The sequence below is a fragment of the Notamacropus eugenii genome, chromosome 1, assembly GCF_028372415.1.
Source record: "Notamacropus eugenii isolate mMacEug1 chromosome 1, mMacEug1.pri_v2, whole genome shotgun sequence".
NCBI lineage: Eukaryota > Metazoa > Chordata > Mammalia > Diprotodontia > Macropodidae > Notamacropus > Notamacropus eugenii.
In genome coordinates, this window is record NC_092872.1 from 519,735,530 (window position 1) to 519,759,074 (window position 23,545).

Genomic DNA, 23,545 nt, shown 5'->3' on the forward strand with positions numbered 1-23,545 from the left:
TACGCTCCCTTTTCATATCCTCTGGAATAGTTAGAATCCTTTATCCTCTAAAGTTCCCCTAGTCATGGCCAAGACAGGAAGTGGACACTGAGGCCAGATGCTTCTGCTGGCGGTTCTTGACTGAGCCATTTTCAGATGCTTCCTTATGATTGGTGTGTAGGAATAGCTTGTCCCCTCCTGCTGAACAGGGGCTCAGGATTGCTTGTTCTTGGAAATAAGGAGGTTTGAAATCTGTCCTTTAGAATAACATAGTCATACCCTACTGGTTCATAGGCCTTTTATTGCCTTTGATGTTATGACCTGACAGTCAGACCTCAGTTCTGAGGCAACAGATGATAAAGATCCCTAAACCACATTTCAAATCTGTAGTAGCTCACCCTTCTGGCAGGAGCCCTTTTATCACTGTTGTTTTTAAAGAGAAAAAATGAACATTCCCTTTCCCTGCCTACCCTCCTAATAGACAGCAGGGGTGGTAGTGGTGGGCTGGGGTGGGAGAACTGATAGAGAAGAAGTACCGCAGGGCATGTATAATCCCCAAATTGCACAGGAATTTAAAGGAATCTAAATGAGATTATTTTAATAACTATTTGCAAAATCACAAAGTCTGAGGGAGGCAGCATAGTGGAAAGAAAACGGGACTAAGAGTTTTGAGACCTGGCTTTTGGTTTTTCCATAATTCACTTTTTGAGTGATTTTTGGACAGGTCACCCTTCCCCTCTCTAGCCTTTATTTTCTTTATCTGTAAAATGAGAGAGGGTTGGACTTTAGGTGATCTTTAAAGTTCCTTCCATGTCTAAAATACTATAATTCTGTGTTCTGATTCCTTAAGACGTATCCTCAGCCAATCCCAGGCAGATGGGACTCTGCCCCATCTGTGAGAAGCTAGTCTATATCATATATTCTAACCAGGGATGGGGAACCTTTGGCCTCGAAATCACATGTGGCCTTCTAGGTCCTCAGGTGCAGCATTTTGATTGAGTCCAAGTTTTACAGAACAGATTCTCTTATTAAGGGAATTTGTTCTGTGAAGTTTAGATTCAGTCAAAGGGCTGCCCTTGAGGACCTGGAGAGCCAGATGTGGCCATAAGGCCACAGGTTACCCACCCTCTAACCTATACTGACTTTCCATAGCTCTCACTGTTGAGGTTACTTTCTGTGTCTAACCCATATCTCTCATGCTGTATTTTAAGTCCATTTTTATTATAGTGTCTGTGAAAGTATCTCAGAGCTAGAAGGAACCTGGGAGCTTAGCCTAGGCTGTCAAGAATTCCTTCCATTAACATTACAGACAGTCTGCCATCTCCTTGAGGACCTGTGATGAGAAGGAATGATTTTCTTTTAAATCAACCCATTCTACGTTTTGATAGTTGTGATTGTTTACAGGAAGCTTTTTCCCATATGTCAAACCTATCTCTGCGTTCTGTAATTTCTACCCCTTGCATTTGGTTCTTCTGGAGCCAGTCAGAACAAGTGTAACCCGTGGTCCACATGACAGTCATTTGTCTACTTGAAGAGAGTTAGCGAGTCCCATGGAGGTCTTCTTTTCTAGTACATGTCTAAACTGGAGGTTGAACATCTCCAGTTCCTTCAACTGCTCCTCAGTTACTTGGCATTATCTTTTCACCTTTAATAATCCTGGTTGCCTTCCTTTGAATTCTCTCTAGTTTAGCAGAGCCCTTCTTTAATGGGGGCTTTCAGAGTTGAATAAAGTACTCTTAGATATGATCTGACTAGGGCAGAGTACTAGGGGGGCTTTAACCTATCTGGTCCTGACCTCTCAGTATAGTTTCAGACAACATGAGTTATTCTGGTCCCTGTAGCTCACTGTTGGCTCATTGAGACTACCCCTGTTTGTTAGCCATTCCTTCCACCATCTTGTACTTGTGAAGTTGATTTCTTGGATTCAAGTGTAAGACTTCATATTTGTCTCTATTAAATTTCATCTTAGTTTTTTGGATCCGACTCTGCTATCTACCATGGTGTTTCACTGTGCTTTGGAGATGGTGCTACATTCCTAAGTTTTAAGGCAAATGTTAAATATCCCATTTCCTTCTTTGTACTTTTACCACCCTTCAGACTTCTTATTTGTATTTTCTGAAGAGAAACCATTTATAAAATCAAATATTCAGATTCCTCCATTTCCTATTAAGAGGTCATTTTATTGAAAAGCCCTCTATGAAATGTGACCATCTACCACATAGGACCATTGTATCCTCATAAATCTTACATGCCTTATGGGTGCCTTTTGGGAATAGATTTTCTTGCATCTTTTTGGGATACCTAGTTTTCCTCCCCTATGTAATGTCATAAAGTAGCCATAGAACCTATGCTGGGGAGCCTTAAGAAATCATGTCAGAATTTCTATTGTTCTGTTGCCCTTCCTCCCCCTTCAAGGTGTTAAAAAATGGGGAAACAAACTTACAGTGTAGTGGAAAGAGTACAGTACTAAGAATTAGAAGACCTGAATCCTGGTTCTAACTTTGCCCCTAACTCTAATTGTGTAACCTTGGGTAGGTGATGTCCCCATTTTGGGCCTCAGTTTTTTCTATTGTAAAATGAAGGGTTTGGAATGGTATTAATTTCTAGGTCCACCTCAGTTCTTGATGTTCTATGATATTCTTTGCATAAATTCAGGGAATAAATTGGGGGATCCTAAATTCTTTTTTTTTTTCTTTTTGCAATTACATTACAAAATGCACAGAAATCCCTAAACTAATGCCCACCTGGCATATTAGCATATGCAAATGGATAAACCTGCAGATGTGGTAGGTGTCTTCCAAGCCCCTTTGTTGTTGATGTGACCCATTAAAGGGGATGGGGGAAAAAAAATCGAGCAATCGGAATCTTAAGCCTGCATTATCCCAGTTAAGTAGCACAGGTTGGAACTTGTCTATCTAATTATTTGGGTGGTACAAGAGCTAAAGACAGGTGGGGGAAAGTTGCAATCCATGGGAGGCAAAGCAGCATGTTTGTTATCTATTAGAGATGCTTTTTTACTTAACAGGCAGTATGTTCCAAGAGCCAGATGAGCTATGAAAGGTAGCTGCTGGATGGTGGGATTGTTTAAGTAACAAATTCTGGGTAGCAGCTGCTGCTTAAGGAAGATATTTCAGTTCAAGAATGGACAGTAAGATAGAATCTCTAGTGGCTTGCCTCCAACCTTAGTTAATCTTGGGGGAAATAAAGATTTTTTTTCCCCTCAGCTATCAAAACATTTGCCTACATCAGAAACAAATTAAACATGTGTCCTTTTAGGCAAATTACTTTGTCACTTATAGTTCATCCAGTTCCATTTGGCTCCTAGGGAGGATTCCTGGCCTATTTTTAGCTCTTTAACTTGATGAAGGAAGCGAGGTGCAGAAAGCAAGCAAAAGCTTGCAAAACCACAAAAACCTCTTAGAAACCCGAAGTTGAGTTAGAAGCAGTTCCCCTGGCTGGAGGATGGGAGGATGTCTCTGGGAATGTCTGCTTCTCCCTTTGCACCCTCTTGCCCTTCCCATTCACAAGCCCTGACGTTGCTGTGTGCCACCATTGTTCCTGGGCAGTGCCTGCTCTCCTCCTTTTGCTTAAAGCTCTCTTTTAAATGCTTCCCCTATGCTCTTACGCAGTGCATATGGCATTCTGTGTAAATGAGTTGGTCTCTAACTTCCAGAGAATGTTTATTTTTGGAGTCATTGGAAGCTCTTCTGCAACAAATGCACCCCTAGTGTGGAGGGCTGGTCTGGTGTCACAGTCATGGGGTCTTGAAGATGGAAGTAACGGTGCTCCAAGGGGCCTGGCTCTAGTCCTGGCTGTGCAGTGGATTGGCTGCTTAATCTTGACCAAGTCATTTAACTCCTGGTACATCCCAGATAAAAATCACATACTATATATTGGCCTGAATGTGGGTTATTCCCCTCAAGAGAGGCAGCATGGTATGTTGGATAGAGAGCTGGGTTCAAGTCCCACTTCTGACACATACTGGCAGTGTGACCCTGGATAAGTCACTGTACCTCTCAGTAGACCCTGGCATCTTTCCCAAACCCTAAATTATACAAGTTGGTCATCTTCATCAAGTTCCAAACAGGACTTTAAATCTGTACCAGAGGTGTCAAACATTCGTGTGATCCACAACATTTCTGAATGAGGCATGAACTGAATTAAAATGTAATTGACAAATATTTAACAAAATAAATAAAATAAATAAAACATGAATAATATTACATTTTAAAACTGAAGTCAGTATGCATCCTTATGTCTGGGTTAGTGGGCTCCTCTTCTCTATGTGAGTTTGACACTCCGGTCCTAGGCAATTCTCTCAAGACGCTTATGTTGCAGAAAAGTTGCCAATGGAAGAGGGAGTTTGGGAACCAAACTTGCATTGGTAGAGGGAGTTCCTTCTCCTAGGAATTCCTTATGCCAGTGAAAATCATAGGTCTAGTCCTTAACCTATATACTAAAAATAATTATCCAAAATGCAGAAATATATGTACATATATACTTATATTTATTGTGATTTTTTTTTTAACGTTTCCTTCAATTCAGATACTTCAATGATCCGTGATTTCGTCAGTGTGGATATTTCTTCCACCAACTCACAACCTCTCTACACTTTTAGTAAATGGTTTCATGAAAGGCTGTGGCCAAAAACTTCGTCTACTGGTTGGTGGGCAGCCTTCTGGTGATAAGTTACTACCCGCTTGTTTGGCTGGTTTTTGTATAGTAGACCCACAGTCTGTTGCTAGGTTGATATTCAAAGCCTTTTTATCTTGATAGGCCCTGGGAGAACTTGGGCTCATCTGGCAGAGCTTTTGAGGATCCAGGATTTCCTCCTTGCCATGATGAGGGCTGAGAGGAGGACTTGAGTGGAAGTTCAAGCTCAGAGATGCTTATGCATTTTGACCATTGTGACTCTGTCTACCTTTATCATGTTTCTAGCTGTTCTCTTACTCCTAGGTTCTTAACCTGGGGTCTGTAAACTTGTTTTTAAAAAATATTTTGAGAACTGTATTTCAATATAATTGATTTCTTTTGTAAATCCTACATATTTTTATTTTATGGATTCAAAAACATCCTGAGAAGGGATCCCTTGGCTTCACCAGACTGCCAGGGGTGTTCATGATAGAAACAATGTTAAGAATCCCTGTCTTACATTTATAGGAAACTCTCGGCTTTGGTACAAGTCAGATTTGGGGAATCGGCCTGTCCCAGATTTTTAATTCGGTTTGGTCATTTCTTACTTATCTACCACATGGAATTGCTCTGAAGATCAAATGAGAAAGTGCTTGAGAAAAGTTTTCAAAAAGCAAGGGACAGAGATAGGAACTGGACCTTTAATGTCCTTTTTGTGAGCAACTTTGAGGTGAGGAAATTTCCTCTACCAAGTGCAGGTTGGCAACTTCTCTGTCATTTGTAGCCTAAGAGAGTTGTCTAGAACATTGAGAGATTTAGTGATGTGTGTGTGTGCGCGCACGCGTGCGCCCGTGTACTCTATCCCCTATACCACACTGCCGTTTAGTAAACACTATCAGGTAGGACTATCACCCTCATTGTCATTCTACAATGATGTTTCCTCTGAGTGCCTGGGATCATAGTGTCCTAAAATTAGACCTGGAAGAGACAGCAGAACTTGTCTAGTCCCATCCCTTCACTGATAGGTAAGCACCCTTAAGGCTGGAGAGGTTAAGTGACCTTTGCCCAAGGTCCCATTATTGGTAAGTAGCAGAGCTGAGAACAAACCCAGGTCCTCTGACTTCAAATCCAGCACTCCCTTCATTGACACTCACCTGAAAAGTGGTCATCAAAAGGACAAAAAGTGACCAGGTGTTTCTCGTGTCACTTAATGCTCAGGGATTTATTATTTATCCATCGCATAACCTTGGACAAAGCATTTATCCTTTCTGAGCCCCAGTTATTATTGAGTAAAACTGGGGGTCATGAGCCTTATGAGGATTAACCAACAAGGATTTGCTAAGTACTCAGTGACTCTGAGTATAAAGGGTATCTAGTAGCTTGAGGTGTTTTTTAGTACAATAAAACCTCATTACAAAGTGACCTCTCCCAACGTGGATTCTTTTATATGGCCTGCCTGTCAAGCTCCCTGGTACAGACATCTTCTGAGGTGGGTGTTCTCTTGTCTGATGTCAGTGTTATTATTCAGTTCTACTGTATTGCACTCATTTGAACCTCAGTTTCTTTAACTGCAGAATGGAGGGAGAGGAAGATCATTTCTAAAGTCCCTTCTGACTCTTAACAGCCTTCTATGGTTCTGTTATTATAATTGTTTCAGTAGTGGCTACTCTGGGCTCTGTTGAGTCATGGGCTAGGTCAGCATCAAATTAATTGAATCAGTAGGACCAGAGAATGTTGTTGGAGACCTCTTAGCCATGGTCACGTAGGAACTGTAAAAGCTGATGGTTTTTTTGGACCGTTGGCATCCAGTCAAACAAACAGCACTACTTAATTCAGCTCATATCTCTCTCCTGAGCTCTAGTCCACCATCTCCATCTGTCTGCTGGACATCTACCTGGACATCTCATAAGCATCTTAAACTCAACATGTCCAAAAGAAAACTTAATGTTGTTCCATCGGAAGCCGAGATTCCTCTTGCCTTGCTAACTTTGCTGTTTCTGTTGAGAGTCCTATCATTCTTTTAGTCACCCAAGTTCAGAAGCTAAAAGTCATCCTCTTCACTCCCTAGATGCAGTCAATTGCCAAGTCTTGTGTATTTTATCTTCACAATGTCTCTAGCCTTTGTCCCCTTCTCTCCACTCACACTGCCACCAGCCTAGTTCTGGTGGTCATGTCCTCCCACCCAGGCTACTGGCCACCCTAAGTCTAATCTCTCCTTCCCAACCCATCTCCCACACAGGTTCCAAGCTGATGCTTTAAACGAAAGCTGTGATCATGCCTCTTCCTTCCACAAAAAGCGTCAGTGGCACCCTTTTGCCTCTAGGGTAAAATACATACTCACGTTTGACATTTAAAGCCCTCCACAGTCTGTCTCCAAGATATTTCTTCAGACTGATCACACCTTCCTCTTCCTCCTCCTCATACATGGTAAACTTTGGCCACATTATTCTTTTTGCTATCACTGGCCCTCCATGCACACGTTCCATCCCTTGCTTCTGCTCTGTGATGTAGGATTTCCTGCATACTTGGAATGCCCTCCCTTCTTACCTTTGCCTTTTAGAATCCCTAGGCTTCTTCAAAACACAGCTTAGGCCCCACTTCGTACACGAAGCATTTCTTGATTTCTTCTGGCTGTTGTTGCTGTCCCTACAAAACCACTTGTATTTATTATTTCTATGTTTTGTTTATTACTTACCTGAATACAGGTAGTTACCCTCAGTAGTATGTGAGCTCCTTGAGGGCAGGGCCTGTTTCATTATGGTCTTGGGTATCCCTAGCACCTGACAGTGCCTGGTACAGAGCATTTATTTCACAAGTGCTCATTGACCTGAAGAATTGGATTATAGGCCTGCTATGTTTTAGGCCCTCTGCTGGGGATGCCCCATGAAAGCCTTTTGGATTCTGCTTTCAGTATATCTAGGATCTGTGACATTTTTCAGTGTGAGAACTTCCTCCACCAATATCACAAACTAATCTATAAGCTAAAGAACTTAGAGATTTGCCTGAGTCTTAGAATAGTTGAGTGACTTGTCCATGGTCATAGAGTGTCAGAAGTGGGATTTGAACCCAGTCCTTACTGACTCCAATTCCAGCATTCTATCCACTATGCCATGCTGCCTCCTAAATTTAGGGTCATGGGATCTAAGGACTTAGAAGGGAGCTCTGGGATCCAACCCCACCTTTTAATAGTTCAGATCTAGAATCTGAAGTTGAGAAAAGTGACTTGCCCAAAGTCACTGGTAGTCTCAATCTTTGTGTGGTTTATCCCACATTAATTAAGGATAACAATTCATCATGAATTTCACTTTATTTAAGAGGTGTGTTCCTAAATTTCTATGACCCCCCCCCCCAAAAGTATTTTAAGTACATTAGAACAAGCTGTATTGTCAAAGATTCCCGAGATAAATGGGAATCACCATTCCCCAGTTTATTGTTAATTTGAATTTTTGTTCTATCAGTCACCAACCTCTAACTTCTCTGCTTTGTATGTTTGGATTTTCATATGTTGGATTCCTAATTTCCTTTATGTAGCCGAGAGCTGACTTATGAGTAGATGCTAGAAAGCTTTTGATCTATTCTGCACCTTTCCCCTCCCCCCCCCCCATTTTCAAATCATGGATGATAGAAAGGCCTTATGAACTGTAGGATGATGACATGATTTGTGCAATGTGATGTGCTGTTGTTTTGTTTTGTTGTTGTTTAGATTTCTTTTGAGAATGCAAATTTGTTTTGAAACCAAACCTGTCTTTCTTGCCTACATTTCAGTCAGAACTAAGACATGGTCCGTTTTACTATATGAAGCAGCCACTCACCACAGACCCTGTTGATGTTGTACCGCAGGATGGACGGAATGATTTCTATTGCTGGGTTTGTCATCGGGAAGGCCAAGTCCTTTGCTGTGAGCTCTGTCCTCGGGTTTATCATGCTAAGTGTCTGAAACTGACTGCGGAACCAGAGGGGGATTGGTTTTGCCCAGAATGTGAGGTTAGTTCCCAATGAAAAGTACTGCTCTGCCTCCCCTCTTTTTCCTTCTTTCCTTTTCCTTACTATTGTCCAAATTTGGGGCAGGGGAAGTTTTCCCCCACTCTGCCTAAAATGTTTGTGTCGTTACGTAGCTACTCTCTTTGACCATCTGCTTGACTGGGCGTGGCAGAGACTGCTCTCCTGATTTGGAATTACATCCTACTTTCTGACAGAGAACTAGTCATCTCTGGTTTCCCTGATGTTTTCAGAAGGCCACTTACTTAACTTCAAGCCTGCAAGTCTCAAAAACATCCTACAGTATTTGTTGACTTTTTCTTCTTTTTTTTTTTTTTTTGCTACTACCTCTCTTGGTGGGCCTTGGGGATTTTCCAACAACTATCAAGAAGAGAAGATTTGTTTGTATCATAGCAGATTTCAGATACTTCTTGTCCGATCTGGAAAACAATGATATTCATTGTAAGAAAAAAACTTTGAGAGTTTTCAAAAAATGCGTACTAATGCCTTTCCAAACAATATCACAAGACATGGTTTCTTGCTGCTGAAGAATGCAAAATGTAATGTTTGCTCTTGGTTTTAAAAGTAGAATCTGAAACTTTTAATTTAATGTGAGGCATCACCCCTGATCTCAAAGCAAATCAAATTTTGGGACTACTTTAATGGGGCAGTATCATTTGATTGATAGTTTGGGAAATAACTTCTTTTGCCTCTATAATGCAGATGATGACAACCAGATTCTCTTGCTTTATTCTCCGATATATTTTTTTAAAATGGAAAATGCTAAAAGTGAGCTATAGAAACCTGGTGTTTTGGTGGTAAAAGCTCAGTTTTCTTCATTTTAGACTTTGCCACCAAAGTTGAGAGTGAGTCTGGAAGTTGAGCTTCTTCCTCCTTTCTTTGACTAGCCCCTGTATTCTCTACCACTTCTAAATTGTATAATGGAGCATTGAGGAGAAGAAGAATACCTGAAAATCATCCTGGGTTCAAATCTTTTCTTTCTGGATAAAAGTGCTACGAATTTTTATCTATTATCTAGTGAATAATAAATGCAAACCAAGAGAAAAGACATTGGATGCTCCATGTGATGGTGCTTTCTTCTGAGCATGTAGATGGCTACATCATGTATCATTCACCTGCTGTGTGGGCCTTTCCTTTAATAATCCAAAGGACATCTATAGTGACAATCTGGAGACCCTGAATTGTTTAACAGTGGAATCAAGATTCAGACTGGAGAAAAGCTGTAGCAGCTTTCCAATGCAATTAAGGGGAAGAAAAATGGTTTCTCAATTCCATTGCTTGTGATGTGAATCTCATGGGCATATAGATCATCATCATCTTCTCAAGAAGCTTTCCCTGCTTTGTGCCAAGACCACGTAGCTCAGCTCAGCTTTCTTCATTTCACTCCTTGTTGGTTAGGAATATTGCTACAAATGCATTTTATCAGTCAGCTTACTAAGAGAGACTTGGTGTCTCTTATTTGGTTTTTATTTTCTAGTGACTTCAGAACTAGTAAATGAAGAACTAATTCATATAAACGTTAGCGTCTAGCCTTCCATGCAAAATCAATATCTGGACCATGGACAAGAGCGTTTCTTTTCATTGGTGTTGGCAGTTGAGTTAATGCCTGCCTTTCTGTTAGGGGCATGAACAGAAGAGTTGGAATGATAATGGTTCATCGTTTTGAGGAAGCCGCCTTCTTGAAACTATCCACTGGTGCTTATCTCACACCCATTCCTGAACCCCAAGGAGAATCAAAGTTCTCCCAGTCTGATTAGTCTTGCTTTCCTATGATCTTCTTAACTCCCTCACCTTCATGATCAAGAGGCTCAAGAGCAGATAACATGTCATGGTCATTGAGTTGAAAGAGTGTAAACACTGCCCTCTTCAAGGGAGTATCAGTGACCATCACCAGCCAAAGTGAGCTCTATATCTTGCAGTTAAAATTCGTCTCCCCTGAAACCTGGTGGCCTTCCTTATTGAAACCTGACCCATTTCCATTAGAAAGAAGTATTTCTTGTAGGCGTGCTTTCTGGACAAATAAATATGATGGGAGGGCATGGAAACAGTTTTTTTCTAATTGAACATTTGTGTAATTTTCACTTATAGAAAATCACTGTAGCAGAATGCATTGAGACGCAGAGTAAAGCTATGACAATGCTTACCATCGAACAGTTATCGTACCTGCTCAAGTTTGCCCTACAGAAAATGAAGCAGCCGGGGGTAAGGAACACTTCCTGGCAGCTGATGCTTGAATGAAAATCTTCAATGCTTTTTGTTCACTTGTTTCTTATTCTTTGTAGGGTTTAGTTTTTCAGACCTCTGCCCAGACACTTTTGGTCTTCTAACCTACCAGAATTCAAAAGTCCGTTAATTAAGAATAAGGTGCGATGGCTTTCAGTTAATTTTTTAAAGTGTGCAGTTTATGTTCTGAAGGAGATTCCAGGAAGTAGAAGACAATAGAAAGGCTGTGGGCATGTTCATTTAGTGGGGTGGTAAAATGGAACCATTCTTTCCTTTGAAGGATTGTAGAAGACTAGTCCCCTGACTTCATAGGTGAGATCCTGTTACAACCAAGTATTTGTATAACAAAAGCCTGTCCAGCCCCAATTGTTGAGGCTTTCCAGATATATTTTTCCAGGACAGTCCATCATCATGATTTAAATAGTCCCTTGGAATTTGTGGTAATGGGATTTGACCTATGTTGTTTTGAGAGACTGTTGGCATTTACCCTTGATTCACTGTGTTCTTTAAATAAAATAGCATTTTTAGTGCATATGTGAAACTGTTGTATGTTTCACTTTCCAAATCAAATGATTGGATATCAAAAACAAAGCAGAAGAGAATTATATCTAGAGCATTTTAATAAAGAGATCTTTGAGATTCTTTTAGAAAAAAAAAAAGGATACATAAATTCACTACCCGGTAATGAAAAGATCTTATTAATAGATAATGTTTGCATCCCAAAGGAGCCAAACATATACAATATTCCTTCTTCTATTTCCTCTTCCCTCCTTTTTAGTTTTTAGTTTTTGAACTTAAGTATCTCAAATGCATATTTACAGCATTTCAGAGACTAAGCTGTACCCACTGAAGTCTCCGTAAATAAGAGGAGGCATCTTGGCAATAAAAAGGAGAAAAGTATGTTGGAAGATGTTAACATTTCCCAGTTATGGACATTCTGAAAGAGATTGAGGAGGAAGTTTTATTGGGCTGAGGCAGCTTATCTTACTTAAGGTGTCTTAGATAAACTGAATAAATCTTAGGGACTTGGTAAATCATTAAGAAATAGGTCTGGAATGATCTTTCAATCAACTCAATTTAGGTGCTGTGCTTCAGTAAAATTTATTGTTTAACCAAATCTTAAAAACCTTTATTGCAAGATAAATACCATTAGGAGGAAGGCTTTTTTTTTTTCATTTTGGATGGTTCAAACAGAGTCATTCAGACATTTTGATGGGCTCATTTTTTAGAGTCTTCTTACTCTTCTTGTAGCTTTTTTTCACGTATAAATTGCTTTCTAAGATCCTGAGATTTAGAGTTAGAAGAGACCTAAAAGGTCACGTAGTTCAGTTGTTCCTTCATTCCTGCTCCCACATTTATAGAATAGGAAATTGAGGCCTGGAAGGGTTAACTAACTTGTGCTATGGAACTCCTGGCAGGTATCGACCCAGGGCTTTGAACTCATCTTCCACTTAAAATCAAGTGCTTTTCCCACAATACTACATTACCTTACGTTTGCTAGGTTCTTTCCGTTTGCACATTTAGCTGTTGGCTCTACAAGTCCTTCGTGGGTCATACAGTAATTAATGCTAGGCAATAACCGGGCCTGCCCTGCACCTGCCTTTCATCCTGTATGCAAGATTCCTAACCTTTGGGGACCCAGTTTTGGACATCTTGATAATTAATAAAAGGCAAAAGTGTAATTATACTTAGAACCCTGAAGCCCAGAGTTTACCTGTAATTGATATGAAAAAATGATTGGCAGGGCATTTCTCTCCTCCCCCTCTTTTTTTTTTTTTTAAAGGATAGAATTATTAGGGAGAAATGAAAAAAAAAAATGGAGGTCATTTTTGTGTTTTTTTTAGTGGAAAACAGGTGGAATTTGGAAGGGAAACCACAGGCCTTTTCTGGATCTAGTCAGGTTCTGTTTAGAAGGCTATGCTCTGAAGAGGGGCTATTTGCAGGTCCCAGGTAGAAGACAAGCATAAGTTAATTTCAGTCTCACGAAGACCTCCCACACCAATAATGTGTGTATGTGTTTCCTCTTCTCTGTCTCCTTCTGTCTCTTTCTCTCTTCTTTTTTTATATAGACAGAACCGTTTCAGAAACCTGTTTCGCTCGATCAGCACCCAGACTATGCCGAATATATCTTTCATCCAATGGATCTTTGTACATTAGAAAAGGTCAGTTTTCACTCAGCTGAGACCTACAGCTATATTGGGTTGTTTTCTCTCCTTTTGTGCATCTCCCCTGATGTGTCCCCATCTCAGGGTCCAGTATTTTTTTTGCATAGTTCAAAATAGAGGCACCATTAATTTCATGATTTTTTCCCCTTCTGTTTTTGTGCCATGTGAAAATTTAGTGACTATTCTTGTCTAATTCCAAATTTTGTTTTGCAGACAGCAGTTCACATGTCCACTAACAGTGTGTTACAGTGTGTTTGTCTCCCTGTCATCCCTCCAGCGTCGATTATTTCTGTCTTTTGTCACCCATGCCAATTTGCTAAATGGGAGGTGGTACCCAAGAGCTGGTTTATTTGCCTTTTCTCTTATTGTTACTGACTTGGAACAAATAGATTTTCATAAAGTTAAGGATATCCTCTAATTAAAATTTTGGAAATTGTTTTATCCTTCTGCCTCCTTCCTTGTATTTTTTTCTTACTTTTACCTTGGTGGTACTGTGAGTACTCTGGCCCCTTTGTCTGAAAAAAAATCTAAAATGGAGGCAAGCACATATTCTATTCTTCTATTCCTGCCAAATCCAAAAGGTAGAAAAGTGCCCCCTGTGGGCTGTTTGAATGGTGATAAGAGCCAGAGATAGCAAGGAATAATTGAAATGAATCGTTGAGTGAAGACACCTTTATTAAGCATCATATACAATGCAAAATGCTTTCTAGAAACTCCCATTCTGTTAGGGGAGACAATATCTATAGAAAGTTTCAGCTGTAAGTCATGGAAAAAGCCCCACTGGGGGCTCTAGTGTAGAGTGACAAGGCAATTGGTAATGGTTGTTCTTTAATGTGATTTCCACTGCTAAAACCATTCTTTACATTGACCTGTTTGAGAGTGTCCAGGAACATTCTTTTCTGGGTCTTGAGTAGCTGGGGCTGTTGACCAGGCAGGAGCACCTGTGAAGTTGTTTGCAAACGAAGGTGTCTACAAGGGTTGAGTTCTGTATTTTTAGAAATGGAGGAAACTAGAAATCATCTTAGTTAATAGGCTCATTAGTTAAAGTGGGGTTTCTTAAGCTTTGCTATGCTGTGGGGCCCTTGGGCAGTCTAGTGAAGCCTGTGGACTCCTCAGAATAATGTTTTTAATGCATAAAATAAAGTATGTAGGATTGATTACAAAGGAAACCAGTTATATTAGAATATATTTATGAAAATATTCACATACTTTATCAAAATACTTAAGAAAATTTGTGCACTAAAAGTTAAGAATCTCTGAGTTTAAAGGACTTTAGAAAACAGGATCATAGTGGTTAGAAAAAGGAGACACTTAGAGCTCTTATAGTTTAAATCTCCATTTACTTAGGAAAAAATTGGAACCAGAGGCAGGGAAGGGACTTGCTTAGGGGGTTACAAAGGTAAGTAGCATCAGAGCTGAGAACTCAGGATCTCCCACTAGGCTCCAACTCTTTGAAGTTTCTACAAAGTAGAGAACTGAGTGGATTGCTTTAAATTTGACCTGCTCTTCTGCCATCACTTTTTGGAAGTGCCAATGGGCAATGGAAGGCATAAAGAGAATTCAGGTGTCTGGGTAATTAATTAACTGCTAGAATTGTGAATGACAGTCCTTAGCCATTCACATTTGTGAAGTGCTTTACATTCTATGAAATGCTTTCCTTATGACTCCCTATGGTGTAGAGATAGTGCAAATATTGTCACAGATGGAGGAAACTGAGGCACAGAGAGGGAAGAAACTTGCTGATAGTCACCTGGCTTCAGAAACTTGGGAGCTGAGGTCTTCTGACCCCAAGTCTTGTGCCCTTTCAATACATCCTACTGCTTCTCTCTTTAATTCTGGAGCTGGCTTTATTAAGACTTCTTTTGTCATTCACGGTAGGTGTTTAATGCTAGATGCTATTTGAAAGTCCGAACTAGTGGAAGGGTCCGTATTAGAAGCTACATTACTTTCTTCATGTATAAGTAGTTATCATTCTTGCCCTTATTTGTGAATTTGGCAATAAATGTGAACTCCTCACATTGAAAAATGCTCCCCTCCCAAATAAAAAAGGAAAATTGTAAGAGGAAAAGTTAATAGGTTAAATCCTATTGACACAACTTCCCCCAAACATCATAAGCTGCAAAAAAAATAAAAAAGGAACTGTCCTGTCTTTCAATGGAAGGCTTCCTTTTATTCTGTCCTTGGTGTCTTTGTAGTTTTTTCTATATAATCTAATAGTGGCCATGTGGTATTGAAAAGAACACTGATCTTGAAGCCAGGAGGATGGGTAGGTTCCAGTGACAGGTTCGTCTGAAGCTCAGTTTCCTTCCCTTTATGGTGGGAATAATAATATTCCTGCCCTGCCTACCTTCCAGGGCTCCTATGAAGAAAGCATTCTGTAAACTGTAAAGCTCTCCTTGAAATGACAGATTTTGTGCTTGTTATCATAGACACTTAGGACCTGGACAACAGGAAACAAGATGGAGAGGGCTAGCTCTTTCTCCAGAAGCTGGTCAATGAGTAAGCATTTAATTAGGCACCAGGAATGCAAAGAAAGGCAAAAAAAGACAGTCCTTGCTGTCTGAGGAGGGAACAACATGCCATCAACTTTGTACAAGTGAGATTTATACAGGATAAATTGGAAATAACCTGTAAAGGGAAGATATTTGAATTCAGGAGAATTGAAAAAGGCTTCTTGTAGAAGGTGCAGTCTTGGCTGGCACTTGAAGGAAGCCAGGAGGCAGAGATGAGAATGGAGAGAATTGTAGGCATGGGTGACAGGTCCATTTTTCTATCTTTGGGGCTTGGCAGTGGTTTAATGAATGGGGGGAGGGGGGAGTGCTGAAGAATATTTGGGGCACAGTGGGAGAGCAGGGCAAAGGTTTTCCACTTTGTGACTCTATGTGTGATGGTTTCCGCCCCCTTACAGAATGTTAAAAAGAAAATGTACGGTTGCACTGAAGCCTTTTTGGCCGACGCCAAATGGATTTTGCACAACTGCATTATTTACAATGGGGGTGAGTAGCCAAGTTTCCAGGGCCAGGAATATGCCATGTGTAGAATGGTCCCAGATGAAGCTGTATTACTCAGGTATGATATGTCTAGCAGAGGGTGAAGAATAGTGAGCCATTAAATGCTGTGATGATTGAAAAAGAGCAGTAGTGTTATTGAAACATAGAACTAGACTGTCACTCCTTATAACTGAGTATATAACTAAATATCCTACATAGCCCTATGGTTTGGGCACTGGAGTTGGAGGAAGGAGGACTTGAGTTGAAATTCAGCTTCAGACACTTAATTAGCTGTGTGCCCCAAGGAAAATCACTTAATCTGTCTCTGCCTTCGTTTTCTTCTCATCTATAAGACAGGAATGATAATAGCACCTAATTCCCAGGGTTGTTGTGGGGATAAAATGAGATAATATTTGTAAAGTGCTTTGTAGACCTTAAAGTGCTACATAAATGCTGCTGCTCTTATTACTACCACCACTGTCACCACGACTATCACTATTTGTTTCTTCTTGTACTACTACTACCACTACTATTACTACTGTCACCACTATCACCAACACTTCTACTACTACCACCACCACCACTACTACTACTACTACTGATATAATTTCACAATAATATTAAGCAAGCTCCTTACAAACTCCAGCCTGTTATCTATAATGTTAGCTGGTAATAATTATTAGTATTATAGTAGCTAGCATTTGTGTAACAAAATGTTATTTAAGGTTTGCAAATTGTTTTATAAATATTATCTCATTTTATCCTCAGAACAACCCTGGGAGGAGGTGGGAAGAAATTAAGTGACTTGTCCAGGGTCACACAGATAGTAAATGCTGAGGCCAGATTTGAACTCGTCTTCCTGACTCCAATGCTACCAGTCTATTCGTCGGGCCACCTAGTCACCCATGTATTATTTTGTGTTCTTATTGTACTTATTCCCCTATCGCAAATTACTCTTTTACTTAAGGTTGTATTTTTACTAACATTGTGACGTTATTTAGTGTATACCTGCATTTATAGTGGGTAGGAGGTTGTGAACTGCCATTCAGAAGAGCATATTACTATTTGGTACCAGCATTCTTCTCACCTTCCTTCAGGAGAACAAAGCCCACAGGGCCATCTGCTTTTTTATTTAAAAAATAAAACAAAGCAAAAAACCCAACAACTGGGTGGTGATCTGGTCAGATAATTTACACCTAGAACTTGTGTAAAACCCACAGGTTTATTTTGCATGGAAATCTTTCTGAAGATCATTATCTAGGCTACAGCTCTTGATGTAGGCAAGCTCACTGACCCATCCATTAGTCTATTAGGAAAATGAAAATGCACAGGAAAAAATAGACAACTACTAATTCTTGAAATGCTGCAGTGAAACAGGAATTGTATGTTGTGTCACCTGCTTTGTATAAAAACAGTTAAATATGCTATGCTGATGTCAAGTTGGGACGGGAAGTCAGGAAAGACTGATTCTTTTATTTAGCCCCTCGGGAAAGCAACAAGTTTACAAAGGTTGTTTATGGGACTATTTATGGGATTGTTCCACTCTTTTGAGTGTTAACTTAGGAACTTTAGTTTGAAATACCAAAAATAATTTGTGAAATCATTTCATTCAAGTTAATCTTAATTTTCTTCTTTCCATAGGAAATCACAAGTTGACACAAACAGCCAAAGTAATTATCAAAATCTGTGAACATGAGGTATGTGTCTCCTACTGAATTCCATCCATTTGTGATTGTAACTCAGTTCTCAGTTCTCTTGGGCATCTTTGGAGCTTTCAAGACCTCAGAAGTCACCTTGACTTTGTTATCCTTTTGGGATTACTCATGAAGGACTGACTCCAGTTGGTTGTTCCATTTCTAAGTGAAAGACAAAGAACCGAGAGAAGCTAACCAAAATATGGTGAAACACACATCTTCTCAAGAGGGCAAACGTTATGCTGCTTTTGTGGCATGATGGAGAGGTCATTGGGCTTTGAGTTTAAATACATGAATATGATTCTGCACTGTGATGCTTTTACGCATGCAGTCTTCTTGAGTTTCACTTTCCTTGTCTGTCCGATGGTGACAAGTGTGCCACCTGCTTTGCTGGATTGTGGTCAGGAAAGTAGTCTTTAAGTTATAAAGTGCTTATTGATACATGAACTCCTATCATCAGATAAACTCAATAGTAAAAGTAAAAAGCAGTAAAGACCCTGCTCTTCTTCTTTACAGATGAACGAAATTGAAGTGTGTCCAGAATGTTATTTAGCTGCTTGCCAAAAACGAGAGAACTGGTTTTGCGAGCCTTGTGTAAGTTGGTGTTTCTTAGCTTAATTATTTTCCAAACTTTGGAGTCTGTGCCCTCCTACATTGCAAAAGCTTTAGTTTAGGTCCATCACTGTGGGAATTTTGGGTTGAGACCTGTCCAGGTATGGTCCTATAGATGAGTGGAAAACAAGATTAGAAATAATCCAAGACCATTAAGCTCCTTATGCTGTAAGCCATGCCAAATATATCCCCATGATCCTTTGGTTTTATTGACATACACCTGCACAGTAGAGTCAGTGTGGGATTCCAGTGAAGAGTGTTAGTGGTTTATCTTAGGACAGAACATCACACAGAGCAGAGAATGAGTGACAAACAGAACTTTTGCATGTCCTGTAGTACTTGTCATTAGAACATCTGAATGACCTTTGGGGCCATCTAGGCCACTTTTCTGTCTGTGATGGGAGCACCAAGAGTCAGTGGGTGCTGATAGAAACCAGTCTTGGAAAGTTGGGGATGTCAGAGATCCTCAAACATCCCAGTTTTCCCTAATAGTAACCCTTTGTGGGTCTTTCCTAAATGAACCTATCAAAGTTCTTCCTGAGCCTTCAGCATTTCAGCATCAAACATAAGGCCCCTGCATATAGTCGGAACTCCCTAAATATTGATCAGAAGCTGGTTTTTCTTCCAGTCTACCTCAATTCCTGAAGGTAATGAATTCAAAAATTCATTTCAAATTCCCAAGTACCTGCTCCATGCAAAGCTTTCTCTAAGAACTCTGGAGTATATCACATATGGCCCTGGCCTTCCCTTCAAAGATCTTGTAGCTCTTTAGGGAAGGTAAGGCAAGGCACATTCACAGATAAATATCGTATAAAATAGAGTCAGGGAAAGTACATGAGAAGGGTACAACAAAGGTGCTATGAGAGCTGTAAGAGAAAGAAGTTCAGTGCTTTCTGCCTGCCGAATATATGCCCATCCTTCAACGACCTACTCAAGTGATAGTTCTAACATGAAACCTTCTCTCAACTCCTGCGTTGGTAACAGTCTTCTCCAACAATCTTCTCCCTTGAATCTCACACGGTATTTTGTTTGTCACCTAATGCACTTAATCGTGTAATATTATGTATTACAGTAATCTGTGTTTATGTCTTATTCTCCTACTGAAGTGTAAACTTTGAGGGTAAGGATTATGTCTTATCTTATATCTCCCCAGTGCCTAGTAAATTGCTTTGCACACAGTAGGCATGTGATAAATATTTGTTGTATGAATGAATGAGTGTGGGATCAGGGAAAAATATAGGGATTATGGTAGATAGTATTTCAGGTGAGTTTTCAGGTGTGCTGTGGTGTAAAGAATCTTGCATTTGGAAGAGCTGGGTTCCTGATGCTTAATAGCCAGATAATCCAGGGAGGCAATTCACCTCTCTCTTAGGCTTGATTTTTCTCATCTGTAGAATAGGATTAATGATGCCTGGACTACTTACCTCACAGGATTGTTTTGAGGAAAATGGTTTGAAAATGGGAGCTATTATCACACTGAGATTGTGGTGATGTTACGGAAAGGCATTCCAGACACTGGGAAGCAGTGTGACCAAAACTCAGGGCTCAGAAAGCAGCAGACATGACTTTGAGGGATTGCAAGTTTGGCTTGTTTTGGTTCAGTGAAAGGAAATTAGCATACAATGACACTGGAAAGGTAGGTTGGAACTGGATTGTGGAAGGGCTTACATACCAAGCACTAGCATGCTTGTACTACCTGAATGTAGGTAGTGACCCATGGATAACTTTGAGTAGTGGAGTAAACCTCATCTGAGCTGGAACTCAGGAAAACCCAGCTGGCAGCCGACTGCTGAATGACAGGATATTATCATGCTTTTGGTAATTAATTTTCTTCTTCTCAAATTCATAAAATCCCTGCATCTCCTGTTCCTTTTCCTAGAGCAATCCACACCCATTGGTCTGGGCTAAACTGAAAGGATTTCCCTTCTGGCCTGCAAAAGCACTGAGGGATAAAGATGGGCAGGTCGATGCCCGTTTCTTTGGACAGCATGACAGGTGGGAGTTTAAAACAATGGGCTTTGTTAACTGGACTTTTGATGCTGTACTTGGGTACTGGAAGGAATTGTGGCCATTTCACCCACTTATTTTCAAAGTTACACAGTGCACTTATCTTAGTGTAATAAGAAATAGTTTCTATTTTGATATTAAACGTCATATATGGGCTTCATTTTTCCAGGTGTGTTAGAACAGTTTTGTGTTAGAAGTTCTGTTGATGGTACCCACTTTGGCATTTATCCCAGCAGCCTTTTTTGGAGCTGCTGCTTTTAAAATTGTTGTACTAAATATATATTATTAAGCAATCCACTCATTGTTTTTTCAAAATATTTCTCTTAAGGACAAGAAATCTCTCCTTGTCCTCAGTAAATAAACCTGCTAACACTTGCATGATTCTTCCCTACTTCGTTTTCCCCTTTATTAAAGGGGGAGGTTAGGTGTAGTACCTTTCCTCAGATGGTTGTGAACCACAGTTCTACTTTCCTGGCTCCCCACCTTCGTCCCTCACACCAGACACACACACTTAAAGTGGACTTTTGCATGTTAGTAGCATTACTAGTGGTCCCTTTCCATTTGGCTCTGTTGATTAGAGTTGGTGAAGAGCTCTCCTCGGCTTGTTTTCCTTTTTCTTTAGATTTGGTCTAAATATAGCTCGTAGGTCTTCATCTGCTCTCTTCAATCCCTCAGAGATTTGGGACTGCTGCGACTGCCAACAGGCAAAGGGAAATTACATGAATAACAAAAAGATCTTAAAATTAGAGGGATAGAAAAGAAGAAATACACAAGGGAAGAAAATATGGAAATAAACTTTTTTATTTTTTAATATGGGCTGCTTCTGAAGGACAGCTCATTTTATGCTTAGTTTATTATTGCCTTTCCAAATAAAAGAAGAGAATCCAAGAAATTCACTATTTTCTTGGCAAGAATAAACTTACCCTAATTTAGCTTTGTTGTCATTTTGAAGAGTCAGTGATTATATTATGCTATAACATAGTGGTGCCCTTGGGGACCTGGGATTTGCAGGGCAGTTTGCCCCTTCACTAAATAGCCCCAGACAGCTTTACAGGTCTTTGCCTTTTTTCCATTACGTTTAGTTGTTTCTTCACAGAGTTTCATTTTTTGTTCTGAAATAAGCCTCTCTTATGATAGCTTCAGGGATCTTGTTTATTCCCTACAGTTTGGGGCTTTGTTTCAATTTGGACTACAGGATTAGATGGGGTATTACTGTACTTAGCTGAGAAAGGAAGCCATCAATATACTTACCAAAAGATTTCAGTTAGATGCAGGATTATCTGTCTTCCCTTGCCCTTTTTAGTATTCGATTGTGTGCTTTCAATACACTTTCTGACTCCATTCCCTGCCCCTCCCTTACCCAAGTGTTTTAGCAAAATATACTAAGTACATGTTGAGGACTTCAACAATGCATTGAAATATCCCAACAAATCAGAGATTCAGGAATTTTATAGCCATCTTTGGAATCTGTGCTTTCTCCCATCATACCAACAGGTATTTACTGAATAACAACTATATGTGAAGCCTTGTATTAGGTCTGTAAGGGCTGCAAAGATGCATGTAAGACATCATGCTTGGACTTACGGAGCCCAAAGATTAGATGAGAAGATGGGATATAAACAAAGGAGAAATTGAATAAAAGAATAGTAGAGTAATTTAGTAGTAGTTCAAGACAAAATAGAGGGTGCTATAAAGCCCACTGGGCTGCCCGAATCCTAAATGCCAAATGAGTTTGAAAAAGGGCTGTGGGCTGGGGTTGGGAGCTTGGCTCAGGCAAAGCCATGGAGGAAGTAAACCTAGAGGTGGGCCTTCTTGGAGAGGGAGGAACTGAAGGAGGTTTGGGGAAGGTATTCCAGGTGGAGATTAAGGTTTGGGTTAAGTTACAGGGGCTCTTATTGTAATTTCCCGAGGATGCTTCTCAGCCCAGGCTACTCCAATCACCTCCCTTTTTGTGTCTTTTTTGGTCCCAGGTGTTTGGTCATCTGTTTTCTTTTATTGCCACTGGCTGCCCCTTTCCACCTGGTTTTGTCCCCTCCCAAACCTCCTAGGGTTTCTCCTGTTTTTCATTTATCTCTGGAAGATAGGGCACACAACCCTTTCTAGGTTTCCAAGTTTTGTTTTTCAAGTGTTCACATGTATGCATTAGTGACTAGAGAAACTTGAGATGATTCACAAAAGAGGGAGGGAAAGTCATATGTCAAAAACTGTTTACTAAGAAATATAAATGGGCTTAAATCAGAGTCCCCTTCAATGACCCACCTCTTTATGTCGTTCTCCCCCCATTTATGAGGTGTTATTTAAATTAATTTAAATTTCCATAGAGGCTTTAGGAAAGGGTCAGTAGATGGCCAGTGGTGGGCTTGATCCTGTGGGGACTGGGAAATCACTGAAGGATTTTGAGCAGTGAAGTGACGGGACTATAATAGTGTTTTTTTACAAAGACTCATCTGGCAGCCTGTGTGAGACGGATTGAAGGGGGAGAGACCAGTTAAGAAACTTTTGTGATAATCCAGGCTTCTTTCTCCAGAAATATGCCATCCGAAACTTTTGCCCTTTATCAGACTGTATTTTTCTTAATTACTGACGTTTTTTTTTACATTTTAAATAAGGACCAATTCTCATTCAAGTATTTTCCCTGACAGAAGGCAGCCTTCTCTTTCAAAGTGCAAGTAACACTTCACTTATCCACAGGTCACTTATCCGGCAACCTCACCTATCTGGAACACAGCTGAGAACCAGGAAGTAAGGAAAAAGTTACCTCTGAGCAGCCAAAAGAGATGTTATAAAGTCCATGCACTAAATAAAGCTCATGCACTTTACTCATTGGGGAAGCCCCTCAGGCCCTCCCTCACAGGCTGTTTATTTTTATTTTACACACAGTTCTAACAAGCTTGATTATATGCCTTCCTACCCTGTAGCTGAGAGGAAGCAGCAAATTAGGAAGAGGGAGAGGGGCTAGTGTAGGTAGGTACACTGATAGATGTCCTTCTTCAATTTCTAGTAAAACTGAGAGCAGGGTGGGGACAGTATCGCCTTTTTGGTGGGGAGGCCAGCTCTAGGGCCAGCCAGCCAGCCCACTTGAGGCTCACACCCCAACCACAGCAGCAGTGATGACACATGGCTCTACCAAGTCATTTTCCCCTTCAAGCTGAACCTAAGCCAGATCATCCATATTGCAGAGACCCCTGCTGCTGCCGTTGCCACCGATGCAACTATCCTCACCTGGGCTCATAGGGAGCACAAG

General features: G+C 40.3%; 1 protein-coding gene across 16 annotated transcripts in view; it reads left to right on the top strand.

Moving 5' to 3' along the window:
* ZMYND8 (zinc finger MYND-type containing 8) overlaps window positions 1-23,545 on the top strand; it is a 110,398-nt gene that overhangs the window by 40,589 nt on the left and 46,264 nt on the right. For 6 of the 16 annotated variants that reach the window (XM_072633640.1, XM_072633644.1, XM_072633643.1 and 3 more), the window contains 8 exons: window positions 8,377-8,595; window positions 10,699-10,812; window positions 12,903-12,995; window positions 15,907-15,994; window positions 17,630-17,685; window positions 18,199-18,276; window positions 20,174-20,289; window positions 22,993-23,043. In XM_072633640.1, the coding sequence (XP_072489741.1) occupies window positions 8,377-8,595; window positions 10,699-10,812; window positions 12,903-12,995; window positions 15,907-15,994; window positions 17,630-17,685; window positions 18,199-18,276; window positions 20,174-20,289; window positions 22,993-23,043 (815 nt within the window). Of the gene's footprint in view, window positions 1-8,376; window positions 8,596-10,698; window positions 10,813-10,899; window positions 10,975-12,902; window positions 12,996-15,906; window positions 15,995-17,629; window positions 17,686-18,198; window positions 18,277-20,173; window positions 20,290-22,992; window positions 23,044-23,545 lie in introns of those variants that run through there. The other 10 variants (XM_072633642.1, XM_072633650.1, XM_072633639.1 and 7 more) reach the window with 4 other exon arrangements.